This window comes from Rhododendron vialii, chromosome 12a (assembly GCF_030253575.1).
Source record: "Rhododendron vialii isolate Sample 1 chromosome 12a, ASM3025357v1".
Lineage (NCBI taxonomy): Eukaryota > Viridiplantae > Streptophyta > Magnoliopsida > Ericales > Ericaceae > Rhododendron > Rhododendron vialii.
The window spans coordinates 7282287-7294932 of record NC_080568.1 but is presented as its reverse complement, the minus strand read 5'-3'; the positions used below and the strand labels follow the sequence as shown (position 1 = coordinate 7294932).

At 39.9% G+C, this 12646-nt stretch overlaps 2 protein-coding genes across 3 annotated transcripts in view; both read right to left on the bottom strand.

Moving 5' to 3' along the window:
* Positions 1-12646, bottom strand: part of LOC131310386 (uncharacterized) — a 67555-nt gene that overhangs the window by 40464 nt on the left and 14445 nt on the right. Inside the window, exons 4-5 of one of the 2 annotated variants that reach the window (XM_058337374.1) lie at positions 6195-6457; positions 5572-5927 (exon numbers count right to left, since the gene is read on the bottom strand). In XM_058337374.1, the coding sequence (XP_058193357.1) occupies positions 6271-6457 (187 nt within the window). In that variant the 3' untranslated portion in view covers positions 5572-5927; positions 6195-6270. Of the gene's footprint in view, positions 1-5421; positions 5928-6194; positions 6458-12646 lie in introns of those variants that run through there. The other variant, XM_058337375.1, reaches the window with a different exon arrangement.
* On the bottom strand, positions 6710-12028 carry LOC131310385 (uncharacterized). Its single transcript, XM_058337372.1, has 5 exons — positions 11744-12028; positions 11206-11523; positions 9962-10216; positions 7538-7600; positions 6710-7298 (listed from the first exon to the last, which is right to left on the bottom strand). The coding sequence occupies exons 1-5, from the start codon at positions 11921-11923 to the stop codon at positions 6948-6950; spliced, it is 1167 nt and encodes a 388-aa protein (XP_058193355.1). The 5' UTR covers positions 11924-12028; the 3' UTR covers positions 6710-6947.

Genomic DNA, 12646 nt, shown 5'->3' with positions numbered 1-12646 from the left:
TACTCGTGGGTCGGCCGGGGAGGGAGACCTTCCCGAGTGCTCTAAGATTTCTTCGATACTCGGTATTCTTGTTCTCCTTGTTTTCCTTCTTCCTCATCTTGCTGACGTTGAGATCCCCTTTCTCTCTTCTCTATGGGGACCCTTCTATAGTCCTTTTCTGGAAGATTTTCAGTATGGTAGACCCTTCGTCGGCTGGGACGATCGTCTTGTCGAATGACCACACTTACGCTCTTTTCACGGTTAAGTTTCCGAGCGCTTACCGAATTTGTTGCTCGTCCTTAGTAGGCTTTTTCCCGAGGGACTTCGTCATGTTCAATACGATGGCTCTGGGGCTCTTTCCCGTTTCTTCTAGGCGTTCGGCTTCTTCGCCGTTCGGATTTGTATGGGATGAGAGCCTGATCGTTATCTTGAAATTCCACGGTATCGTAGCTTTGGGAGCCTTGGGAGTATTCGTCTCCAGCTGATGAACTTGAGAAAACAGTATGTGGGCTCCCTTCTCGTCGCCCTTCTCTTCCTTTAAGTCCCGCACCATTGCCGAGGCGTTGATGAACTGAGGAGAGGTGCTGCGTAAGGCGAGCGCTATCCCCAGCTCGGTGCTTTGTCAATGGTGGGTCCAGGCGGTCGTGGACTGAGATTCTATGTGGCCGTGCATCACCACCCAGAGGAGGAGGTGGTGGAACGTTTCCTCTCCGGCGCTGTCCCTGAGATCCAGAATGGGATGCCGTCGGAAATTCCTTGGCCTTAATCTTTGCGATCTCCATTTTTAGAATTGCAACGTCAGCGTTGGTCTGTTCTTGCTACTGTTCTAGTATTTGTACGTATGCTAGAGCGTCTTCACTTAAGCCTACTGGACGTTGGATGGAGGAGCTCACGCTTGGTGGAGTAAATCCAGGAGGGTGAGATGGGGAGGCAGCGTTGATACCGGTTTCAGAGGTGATGTGCAAAGAGGAACTGAGGGGTTGAAAAAGAGGAGGTGGAGGTGCTCCGCCCATTTTTTTTTTGGAGGAGACTGGTGGAGATCTGGTGGAGTGAAGTTTTTAGCGACAGAATAGGTGGTCGAGGTGGAGGAGCCGCCGTGGATCTCAGAAAAAATGTTTCACGTCGGGTTCACCAAATTGTGGGGGCTCTGTTCCGAATAGTTTATACTTTCTAAATGTGGGCTCGAGGTTAGCTCCCGGCTCCCTGCTCTGTCCTGCAAAACGAAGCACGACTAAAAGACCACACTGGAGGTTCTCCGAGATGGCCCTTCGGTGCAAGAGTCAGTTTACTTGCAAGGAAGAATTAGGGATTAGGAGCTAGGGTTTGTTTTGTGCATACCTGCTCCAAGTAGGCATAATGGGATATTTATAGAGAACCCTTAGCTTGGTCTCCAAGGTCGCACCAACGCTCAACACGCGTCGGCTAATGTCACTCTTACATCACGTTTAGGGTTTTGCAACCGTTTCCAAGATGAGCTGGCAGCTTCACGTGCCCCCATCATTATCCTCATAACCGTTTGGATGACGTCACGACCATCATCATTGCCACGGCTACTGTTCTAACGCAGACGGGCTGGATCGTCGGCCACGCCACGCTTAGAACCGAGCATGTCGTGCGACCTCGGCAGCCGTCCAAACGAACGTATTCCCCGCCCATGCGGGTGCTCGGACTGGAGCGTTTATGGAAGTAGTAATTAACGGGACCTTTGGCTACGGGGACCCTCGGCTACGGTTGGTATTCCGAACGTTGAGAAAAAGATGATTTGGAGCTGAAAGGAATATTGGATCACGTTCGGAAATGGCTCGAGCCATTTTGCTCGGCCTGCTACAGTTAGTTTTACATTAATATTTTTTTTAGATTGTTGGTTCGTCTCAGAAAAAATTTAAAAAAAGTAGAAAATTATGATCAAAATCTTTAAAAAGTATACTTAAAGCAAAAATAATACTCCTTTAGAGTTGTGCAGGGTGCGAGCACCCTGACGCCCCTTTAAGTCCGCCGTGTTCACTTGAAACCCGTCTAGAACGGGTGCCCATGCATTCGATCAAAAGGTCCCGTGGGTGGTCGGGTGGTCGGATTGGGTCTGGAGGACCTTGTCGCCTGTGAAGCCGAGGAGGAATGGCGCGCTCGAAGCCGTGAGGTAGCCGCCGTGAGGTGTCCCCACTAGTCTACTTGAGCTGGATGGTTTTTGGGTTGTCATCGACTGGCTCGACGATCTACTGACAGGGGCAGTAACGGATTCAGAAATGTAGATTAGTGGGGACACCTTGCTAATCAAAATGACGAAAATATACTTTTTTTTCAACCACGGTAAAATCATACAAAATTAAAGCAATGCATTACTAGTTACAAAAGTTTATAACACGTACTTTTAGTTAAATTAGGTAAATATGAGCTCAAAAATCTCAGACAAAAAATTTCATATTAGTTTTAAATAAACATCGACAAGTTTTAGAATTATTGAGCTAGTTTTATTAATAATTTTGTTTTAATATATTTCTCTTAGACGGTTAAAAATAAAGAAAATCAAAAAAGAATAGCTCCAAATAAACAAATAGCTCATAAAGCAACAAGTATAAATGCATCATATGATAAAATCAAGCATAAAACTAATTATATATGTGTATTTTTGAGATATATGCAAGTATGTGTGTTTATATATTACAGTAAGACATTTTCATAATTATGCCAAAATATACAAAAATATAACAAAATTATTTTAATCTTGAGTGGACACGCAGGGGAGTGGGGGCACGTGGACACGCAGGGGAGTGGGGGCACGTGCCCCCACCTAAATCCGTCCCTGGGCAGGGGCGAATTCAGCTACGACACATGACCCTCCTAAAATTATCGGATTTTTTTTTTAACAATTCAATATGTATTAAGTATAAAATTACCCACGGTAAATATAGATTGGCGTGTTGAACCAAGTGGGCATCCGCACGTGACTCTTTAAACAACTCTCTAAACTAAAGAGCAAAAATGACAAAATTGACAAAACAATGCCTTGCACCTGCCTCTCTTCCTTCCTCTTTACTTTGCAAAATAAATAACTTTGCTACGGTGACTCTTTTGTTTTAAAGAGTCACTATTCACACTTTTAACTATTAATTGAGTAGAGAAATGTGGGAATAAATGAAAGAAATAAAAAAAATATGAATATTTAATTGAGTAGAAAATAAGAGTAAAGAGTCTAATGCAGTATACATTTTAAAAATGAGTAGCTAAAATAATAAAATGAATTTTTAAAATGTAATTTGATCTAAAATTTAAAGAGATTAATACGGATGCTCTAAGCCTTGCTACTCCACGATCTCTGACTGTTCTATTTTTTATTTTTAAACGGTGAAAGAAAAAAAGAAGCTTCTTCCAAGTTAAAGTTAGAGTTAGAGAGTTGAGAAGCTCAAACCCAGGCCCCAGCCCACAAAAGCAAACGCATTCGTTTCTACTTATTATTTGTTTGCGAATAAATAAGCTAAATAATCAAGTACAATACTGAAACACTAGTTCATTCATTTTTTAAAATGCTTTTCATTATCCTTTGTTTATGTATTTTCACAAGATAAAATTAGCTAAAATAAGCATGACAAATATGTTGTGTCTATGCATGTTTTCATTTGTTCATTTTTTATTGTGAAGAGATAAAAGTATCGAGTTTTTATTGACTCTATACTCGAGAAGTGACCCATCTGTATGAAATTTTTGAATCCGACACTGTCTATCGAGCTATTCTGGTAGACTCGTTAAGGCTTTGAAGGACGGTTTTTTTTTTCGGCAGCAGTGACTAGATATTTGTTGTGGTGGGGACCGGAGCTTTACTGCCTTTGTGTTGTTGGAAAACTCCATAGCTAATGTTCAAAAGTAAATGTACGTAGAAATCACAACCACAGAAGTGTTTGTTAGAAGGATATTTGTTACCTTTAGAGAATTAAGGGGGGGGGGGTGGTTGGGTTTTTGGGCGTGTGAATTGAAATTTCTATGGGGAGAGGAAATTTCACAGAGCTAGAGTAGATGAAGGTTAGGAGTTTTTTTTTTTTTTTTGGGTGTAATTGGCTCGAATGATTGAACGAGCCAACAGTCTGAGCTCAAGATTGTCCGTTTACATCACGAAACGAGCTGAGCCTCGAGCTGCTCGTGAGTGGCTTGGTTCGTTTGCCGTCCTATTCTTGGTCATACTTAAGAAGAATTTATATTATCCTAAAAGTTGATCAGAACCGTTCATTTTGGTAGTCTCATCGACTACATTGTTTACGTAAAAATTCAAGTCGAACAACATTTGTAACTATTTGATCGGTGAGGATTTTACTTACAATTCGCCTTGGGTCTAGAGACTCCAACCCTTTTCTCAGCGCACGGTTCTCAATAAATTTTTTCTCCAAACCTTCATTAGACTTCGACAATTTAACTGTCATAAAATTATAGTGTGGCGTTTCTAGTCATGAGCCATCTACTAGTACAATAAACCATAAAGAGCACAACTATTGATTGTGATTGCAAGTTTTCCATCACGCTCCTGCTACCGTGATGAATCTAGGTGTGATTGTAAGTCACTCTCTTTTACAAATACAATAAACCATCGTTTTCCTCCTGCTCGATCTCTCTCTCTCAATTTTCCAGTAAATTCTTTCATTTACAACACAATACAAAAAAACTGCTGCTCTTGAGTTCTCACCTTCAATTCTTTTATCTCCTGCTCCCGTTTTGCAAACGTTACAATGAATGCAGCTTCCTTCTTTTTTGCTTTTTCTAGCTGGTAGACAGCAGGTAGAAAAATTGAAAATTGATGATGTCATGCATAACTACTGCCAATTCTATTGCAAAAACAGGAAAGCAAAAAAAAAAACAAACACCTTGAAGCAAATACAGATACAATAGCACAAAGAGAGATAACACAAAGGATATTTGCATGGAAACATTAAGAATTAGGCTTTACAACTTCATAATACAAAGGAAACATTAAGAATTAGGCTTTACAACTTCATAATACAAAGTCTCGCCCTAAAACAAAGAAAGAGTGGAAGTTTTGGGGCGAAACTAATTTATTAGGGAAAACTGAGAGAGAGAGAGAGAGAGAGAGAGAGAGAGAGAGAGAGAGAGAACTGAGATAGTGAGGTCTTTGGCTTTTGCGGATAAAAAAAAAAAAAAAAAGGTCTTTGGCTTTTTGTCTTCTTTTTTTTCCTCTTTCTTGAGTCCTCATTACATATGAGTCCATCAGGGTGCTGTGAAAATCTTTGATGCTAGTTAATGGTGTACATTTTTGCTCTATGTTGAGTGTATTTCTATTGCTAATTTGCTTCTATGTGATATGATGGTGTCTCTACCCATATAAGATGGAATTTTATCTCTCTATTGAAAATATGCTTATGTTTGTTGCTGCTTTGGATGTGCTGCTGCTGCTGCTGCTTGGTTTAAACTTTTTACGTGGTATTTATTTGGATTACATAAGCAAAGTGATATTTCTTTGTAGCTAGCTTAAAAGTTTAGTTGGGACAGTGCCATAGGCACAGGTAATTTTCTTTCGTGCCACTAAGAAGAATATCACATACTACACACTAATAAAGTCACTAGCTAGCACATGCCGTAGGCACGGACAACCACTAGTTATGTACTAAAACACAAGTGACAAGACACAGACTCGCTTAAAGAAAACCAACTCTTACTGATCTCTTGATGAGGATGGAACTACGACGACGTGCATATCCACATTTTAGAGGAAGCTGCGACCGAAGCGTGTATAGCGTATTCATTGAACTGCGGGAGCACAGTATTATGTCTTCAAGCCCTGTCTCCTCCTGTAGCCTCTTAGTCAACTCCTGAACACCATTCCCCTTGAACATGAAAGAAAGCTCTTTCAAACCCTCATCCACGTTCGAATATTCATCCTCTATACAGTACTAGATGACCCGCCCATTCGCGGCCTCAGACACTGAACTACCCTCAGAGTCATTCGACTGCAAATCAATAATAGAAAATAAAATCAAAATCTAATAGGTGAAATTAAGTAAACAGAGGAATAATTCCTTCAGACCCTGTTTTGCGTCTTTGGATCTTGAATTTGTACAAGCAAAAAAGGGAAGGGGGGAAAAACGAAGCGGGAGAGTTAGGGAGTTAAAGAAAAGATAACAACATAGTGAATTAATTAAGAAATTCAATGTCTTATTTCTTTTCCAAATAAAACCCTTTTAATTCATCACAGATTTTAGTACTAACATACTGACCTCTTGTCTTACAAAATTGGGGTACTTATGCCGATGATTCTGACTCCGAGCTCGACTTGGACTCTGACGATTCAAACTAAACACACGGTTGTGGTTGTGGGGATTGGTCCGACACAATCTCAACCACATCAACATCCCAAAGGATCCAATCCTGTTTAGCTGTCCGATACGGAACATCGTGGGTAACTGAATCCCGCCATGGCCAAACATTGTCATTGGCCCGTAAATATTTCCCGTTCCGCGTCCTGAGCTTCACCTGATTCCTATGGGAAATAATAAACTTGAATTATTCAGTATTTTGAGGGTTATATTTTGATATTGTCTTTTCACATTTGCTAGTATGAGTCACAAGTACCAGTGAGTTTATTTGGAGAGAAAGCTAGTGGAACTTTATTATTTGATTATTTATGCATCTTTCATTCAAAAATAATAATTTCACATGAAATTTCACATGAAATTATTAGATTATGATTTATCTCGAAGAGAGAAGTCAGAAAATTAAACATGAACCAAAATTTAAAAAAATTTCAGTAAAGATAAAAATAGTTCAAAAAGTCAGTTTGTCTTATTATTTTTGTCTTTAGTCTAAGTTTTGGAAAATTTTGATTGCAGTTTTTCTTTTTCTATATTAGTGTTGTTTAGACAAACCAATAGTCCACAAAATATTGTCGCGAAACTAACAAAGTCAAGAAAATTTATTTAATAAAGCCAAACCACCCCTAATAATTGTATGAGTGGAGGTCATATAGGTGATTAAGTGTAATATTGTATAATACTTGGGAGTGTTAAGTTACCCTTCCCACATATCGGCTGCCACTCCACTGACGAGTCGAGGAAGCCGGCCATCTGCAGGACTTTGCGGCCGGTCATGCCAAGGAGGAAGCGCTTGTTGGAGGCGGTGAGGTACTTGCTGTAGCAGCTCTTGAGTCGGATTTCATTTTTGGATTCAGAAGAGAATTCGACCGTCCAGCAGGCATTTTTTAAAGAGCCGCTCTTGTCTTGGGTTACGGATATTTTGTCTTCTTTGGCGGAGAGGAACTTCTTGTGGTTGCTGCGGAGGCGCACGGCTTTTGCGTTGTGGAATCGTTCCATTACGGTTTGATTCTGTAGAAAACAGAGGCATGAGATAAAGGTAAAACAGAGGAGTTGAAAAGGAGAGTAATTAGGCTTGGGATTATCTCAACTAATCTCTGAGACTAATCTCATCGTCTTAGTTGATAGCACTTAGAACCCTCACAAGCTTTCGAACATGAAACTTAAGAGAGAAAAGACCCGTAAATCCCAAGGTCTTACGACTCTTAACCACCCGGCTAGCTTAATCATTATCAATATCAGATGCATACCTTGTTTGATGTAACTATGATGTTTTGTGAGTTGGAGCTGTGGAGAGAATTCTCTGCACTATTCTGGGAAAAAAAAAAAACCAACGCAAGGTTACTTGAAGTAAAATTTAAGATCTAGGAATTTATTCTAGTTAATGCTAATTCCATTGATGTTTACCAATGATTATCAAAAAAAAAAAAAAAATTGATGTTTACCAAAAAGAAAAAAGGTTAGCTAGGTAACCCCAATTGAAAGTTTACAAATATTTCCGCTTGAGCAGTCATCTCTGTGGCTCATAGGCCAGAGCTATCTCATCTAGAATAATAAAACGAATCCCAACAATTAACCCCTGATTTCTACTAGCAATCTTTAATTTCAATGGACTATGCACTAATCCGATCCGGGCGGATGAGGCCCTCCTCACCCCCCTTCCCCAACATTTCAACTACAAAACAATCTTATCCCCCCATTTTATCTCTCATTCAAACCAAATACTATTTTATCCTTTGTTTTAATAGCTCGTTCAAACCAACTTATTTTTATCCACCATCCATAAAAATTGCATCATTGTAATTCCAGAAATATTCATAATAAGGGTATTCAATATAACACTTTTTTTTTTTTAACTTTGTTTAAAAGTCATAAACAAATATGTACTCATAATTATCTCATTATCGATACGATAATATAAAAATCTCTTTCAACACACCTAAACAATCAATTATTCCATTGACCACTCGTTTATCTGTCTTTTAGAGTCCTTTCTTCGAGAAAAATGAACAATCCATTAGCTGCCTCAACGTGGTCAGTATTTCTAGCCGTGCTCAACGTGGGCAAAACTGCCTCATCCGACGTCTGAAAAATAGATAGATAGAGCAAAATCTACTAATTAACTCAAACCCAATTATAATCAGCGAACAGTACGAAACTATTAGTGAATACATGTATACGTATATTTATGTATAGAAGACACGTACGTAAACATAAAAGAGAAACAAAGGAAATTATCTTTAACTGTACATAAACATAAAAGAACATGCGTACATTTTTTGGTAACTTATAATTAAATCACCATGCAACAAAAGTTCTCAAGGTACTAGCCCTTTGTACAAAGTGACACAACAAGAAAAAACAAGGGGAGTGATTTTCACACTCCCTTTCGTGTCCTTATTCACTCCTCATTCATGAGAATATATAGATGAAAGCCATACAATTTTATTATGGAAATGAAGCACCATGCCTCAATATTCAAGTGCCATAAGAGTATTTTAATCACATTGTGGAACAGGTAATATTCGTATCGTAGCGTAGCATATACACATCTAAAATGAGCCCTATAAACATGTAAAACCCCATAAAAATGTGGAAAGTAAAAGAGGCATTCCACGAAAAATAACTTTTAGAGTATTTAACCTGAATTAAAAGGGCCTCAAGTTACGGAGAGACATTTGGAATTTCAACACAAGACTCCCTGATCACAATGGCCGATTTTCATCTCTGTTCAACCAGTCAGTCTCTTGAAATTTACATAATCACCCGTGCTGTGAATTAAACGCATGAACTTAAGTTACTCATCAGTCGGGGAGAGTTGTAAAGTCACGGCCGGACTCTTTGGATGACAAGTTTTTCAAGTATAAAATGGGGTTGACGATGTTTAGCTTAGAGCACCAATTACTAGCTAACTAATAATAAACCGAGATATTTTTCCTACGCATTTCACAACGAGGGCATAATGTCTGGCGGATTGTTCGCAATTGTCGAATTGCCAGTTATGGCTGTCGTTGGGATTGCGGCAGTGCTTACTGCCGTGGCTAACGTGCTTGCAGTTGTGGCTGTCTTCATGGTGTAAGCAGAAAGCAGTGGTAGTGGTTGAGGAAAACTGCCTCATCCGCTGCCTCAACGTGGTCAGTTTCAAGGGGAATTTGGCGGAGGAAGGAAAAAAATACCAAGGACAACTTTAGTTAGAGAAAAGAAATACAGAAAGTGAAATTGAGGAGAGCAAAATCCAAGTCTTCCTTGGGCATTTTTTCTACCCATCTCGCGGCATTAGACCTTTCCACTTGCATTTTTATCTTGTGTATGGAATAACTATCCCATGTGATTTCGGCTGAATGTAGGGCGTACTCCTCTCTCCCGCTTATTTTTCACAGACGATCTTGTTTTGTTCGGTAGAGCAGATGTGACCACTTGACACTTGTCGTTCCGTAACTCGGATCTTGGAAATTTTTGTAACATCTCAGCTCAAAAAGTTCGTTTTATGGAAAGGTATGGAGTTAAAGGAGAGGTATGAAGTATTTTTGTAATGTCTCAGATCTTAGAAAATTTTAAAGGAAAGATAACAACATAGTGAGTTAATTAATTAAGAAATTCACAAATTTGATGTCTTATTTTTTTCCCAAATAAAATCCTACTTTCATCACAGAATTTATTACTGACATACTAACCTCTTCTCTTAGTGAAATGGGGGACTTATGCCGATGATTCGACCCAGAGCTCGGCCCGAACTCCAACGATTCCAACTGAAAATCCGGTTTTGGTTGCGGCGACTGATCCGACACAATCTCAACCACATCAACATCCCAAAGGACCAAATCCTGTAATACCCAAGGAACATCATGGGTTACCGAATCAAGCCATGGCGGAACGCCGCCATTGGCCCGCAAAAAGTTCCCGTCCTGCGTCCTGAGCTTCACCCGATCCTATTGCAAATAATAAACTTGAATTATTTACCATTTTGAGAGTTATATTTCGATATTGTCTTTTCATATTTGCCAGTAGGAGACAGAAGCACCGGTGAGTTTATTTGGAGAACAGTTAAGCTAGTTTTTATATTTGATTATATGGGGCCTCCCCTTGTCAATTTCATGGAAGAGTGCCTTTCTTTCTCTGTTACTCCTAGAAATTTATCTCAATATATGAAAGAAGTCAGAAAAGTAAAAAAACATGACCCAAAATTTAAAAATATTGAGTAAAGATAAAAATAGTTCAACAAGTAACTCTTTTGTATTATTTTTGTCTATTGTCGACTTTTTGAAAATTTTGATTGCCGCTTTTTTTCCAATATTACTGATGTTGAGATAAACCAATGATTCACAAAACTTTGACGTGAAATTAACAAAGTCAAAAGAAAAATTATCTACTAAAACCAAACCATTAATGATAATGCTAAAATCCTATTTGTTCCTACCAAAACTCACGTGAAATTCTTAGTTTTAAAAGACTTATTTGCCAAAACTCACTAGAATCGGTTCTCTGTAATTCAAAGAACTCGAAGTAGGTGACAGAACAAGATGCTTTCTCCATTGCTGAGCTTTCTCCATTGCTGAGTTGTTTAGGTCCAACAAAGGCGTGGGTTTACTCAGATTCGAACTCCACAAACACGTGAAATGTTACAAATTGGGTTTTGCATGTAAAGAAATGAAATTGGGGATGTTTGGAATTGGTGATGGGGTGACAGAGCTAAAGGAGGAAGAAGACTGAAGAAAATTGAAAGAAGGCCGGGTTCTTGCCATTGTATGATGGATTAGGAGGCCAAATAAGTCATTTCATGATAAATTTCATTTTGAATTTTGGCAGCAAACAAATTGGGTTTTGGCGTTATGTGACCCTAAGAATTGTGTGAGTGGAGATCATAGGTGATTCGATGTAATACTGTATGATAATTAGGAGTGTTGAGTTAAGTTAGTACCCTTCCTGAATCCTGTATCGGCTCCCACTCCACCGACGAGTCGAGGCAGCCGGCCATCTGGAGGACTTTGCGGCCAGTCAAGCCGAGGAGGAAGCGCTTGTTGGAGGCGGTGAGGTACTTGCCGTAGCAGCAGCTCTTGAGACGGATTTTGTTTTCGGATTCGGAAGAGAACTCGACGGTCCAGCGGACGTTTCTGGAAAAGCTGCTCTCGTCTTGGGTTACCGATATTTCGTCTTGCTCGGCGGAGAGGTACTTGTTGTGGTTGCCGCGGAGGCGCACGGCTTTTGCGTTGTGGAATAGTTTCATCACGCTTGGAATCTGTAGAAAACAGAGGCATGAGATATCAAATATAAACAGAACAAAACCCAATATAGACACCATGGCCTCAAGGGCCTAACCTGTGCCCGCCTCTGAGGCTCTGAGCGTAAGTTCATACTCCATAAATGAATGGGGAAAGACTGTTTCGGAACTCAAAAACTAAAAACAAAAACGTAGTCAAAGAAAGCAAGAAAGATAGTAGTAGCAGTTTCATGTTTACCGCTGGCCCTTGATCCAAGAGGAGAACAGGAGCTGCCTGTGGCTTGTTTTGATGGACAAGCCGTCGCCACAATCTCCCCAATTTCGGCGATACAAAACCCCATAAAGCATCAAAAATGAGTTGCTTAAGGCCGTCGACAATCACAGTCACCGCTACGATGACCAGATGCCAAATCTCCATCTCTCTCAGTTTCCCAAAGAAATGTTGGGGAAGAATATTGATCCTTGTAACCGGAAGGCAACAGGATAGCCAAACCGCGTGAGGTGATATTGTTTCTTGACCACATGGTTTGAGTATTGGTCAATGTATATGGGTTTTACTATTCCTAACCAAGGTTTTGCCATGAGTTCGTGTATTACTATTCCTCTTTTAGAACTTTTTTCTCTCTCGACCAGAGTCTTTGACCAGCTTACATATTCATCTTTTAATCTTCTCTAGCAAGTCAGCATCCAAGGGCCTGTTTGGGGTAAAAAAAAATGATTATTTCTTGTCTCCATTCAAAAAATGTTCATTTGTTAGTTTTGCGTCAATTTTTTTTTATTTTTATAAATTGTTAGTTTGTTTCGATGTTAAATCTAAAAAGTAGAAAATTATGATTAAAATCTTAAAAAAGTTTACTTATAGTAAAAATAATACTCCTTCAGAGTTGTGCGGGGTCCGAGTACCCCGCACCCTTGTTCACCTGAAACCCGTCTCGAACGGGTGCCCACTCGATCGAAAGGTCCCGTGGGTGGTCGGGTTGGGTCTGAAGCACCTTGATGCCAGTGAAGCCGAGGAGGAACGGCGCGCTTGAATCCGCGAGGTAGCCGCAGTGGACGCTCTGGATGGTTTTCGGGTTGCCATCAACTGGCTTGATGATCTACCGGGCTATTTTGGTTGACTCGTCAAGCCTTTGACGGACGA

Excerpts from the sequence above, each read along its gene's own strand:
- LOC131310385 (XM_058337372.1), bottom strand. The coding sequence starts at position 11,923 with ATGGAGATTTGGCATCTGGTCATCGTAGCGGTGACTGTGATTGTCGAC. Across the intron at positions 11,524-11,743 it reads TCTTGGATCAAGGGCCAGCG|ATTCCAAGCGTGATGAAACT; the intron begins GTAAACATGAAA and ends TGTTTTCTACAG. Across the intron at positions 7,299-7,537 it reads TCATAGTTACATCAAACAAG|AATCAAACCGTAATGGAACG; the intron begins GTATGCATCTGA and ends TGTTTTCTACAG.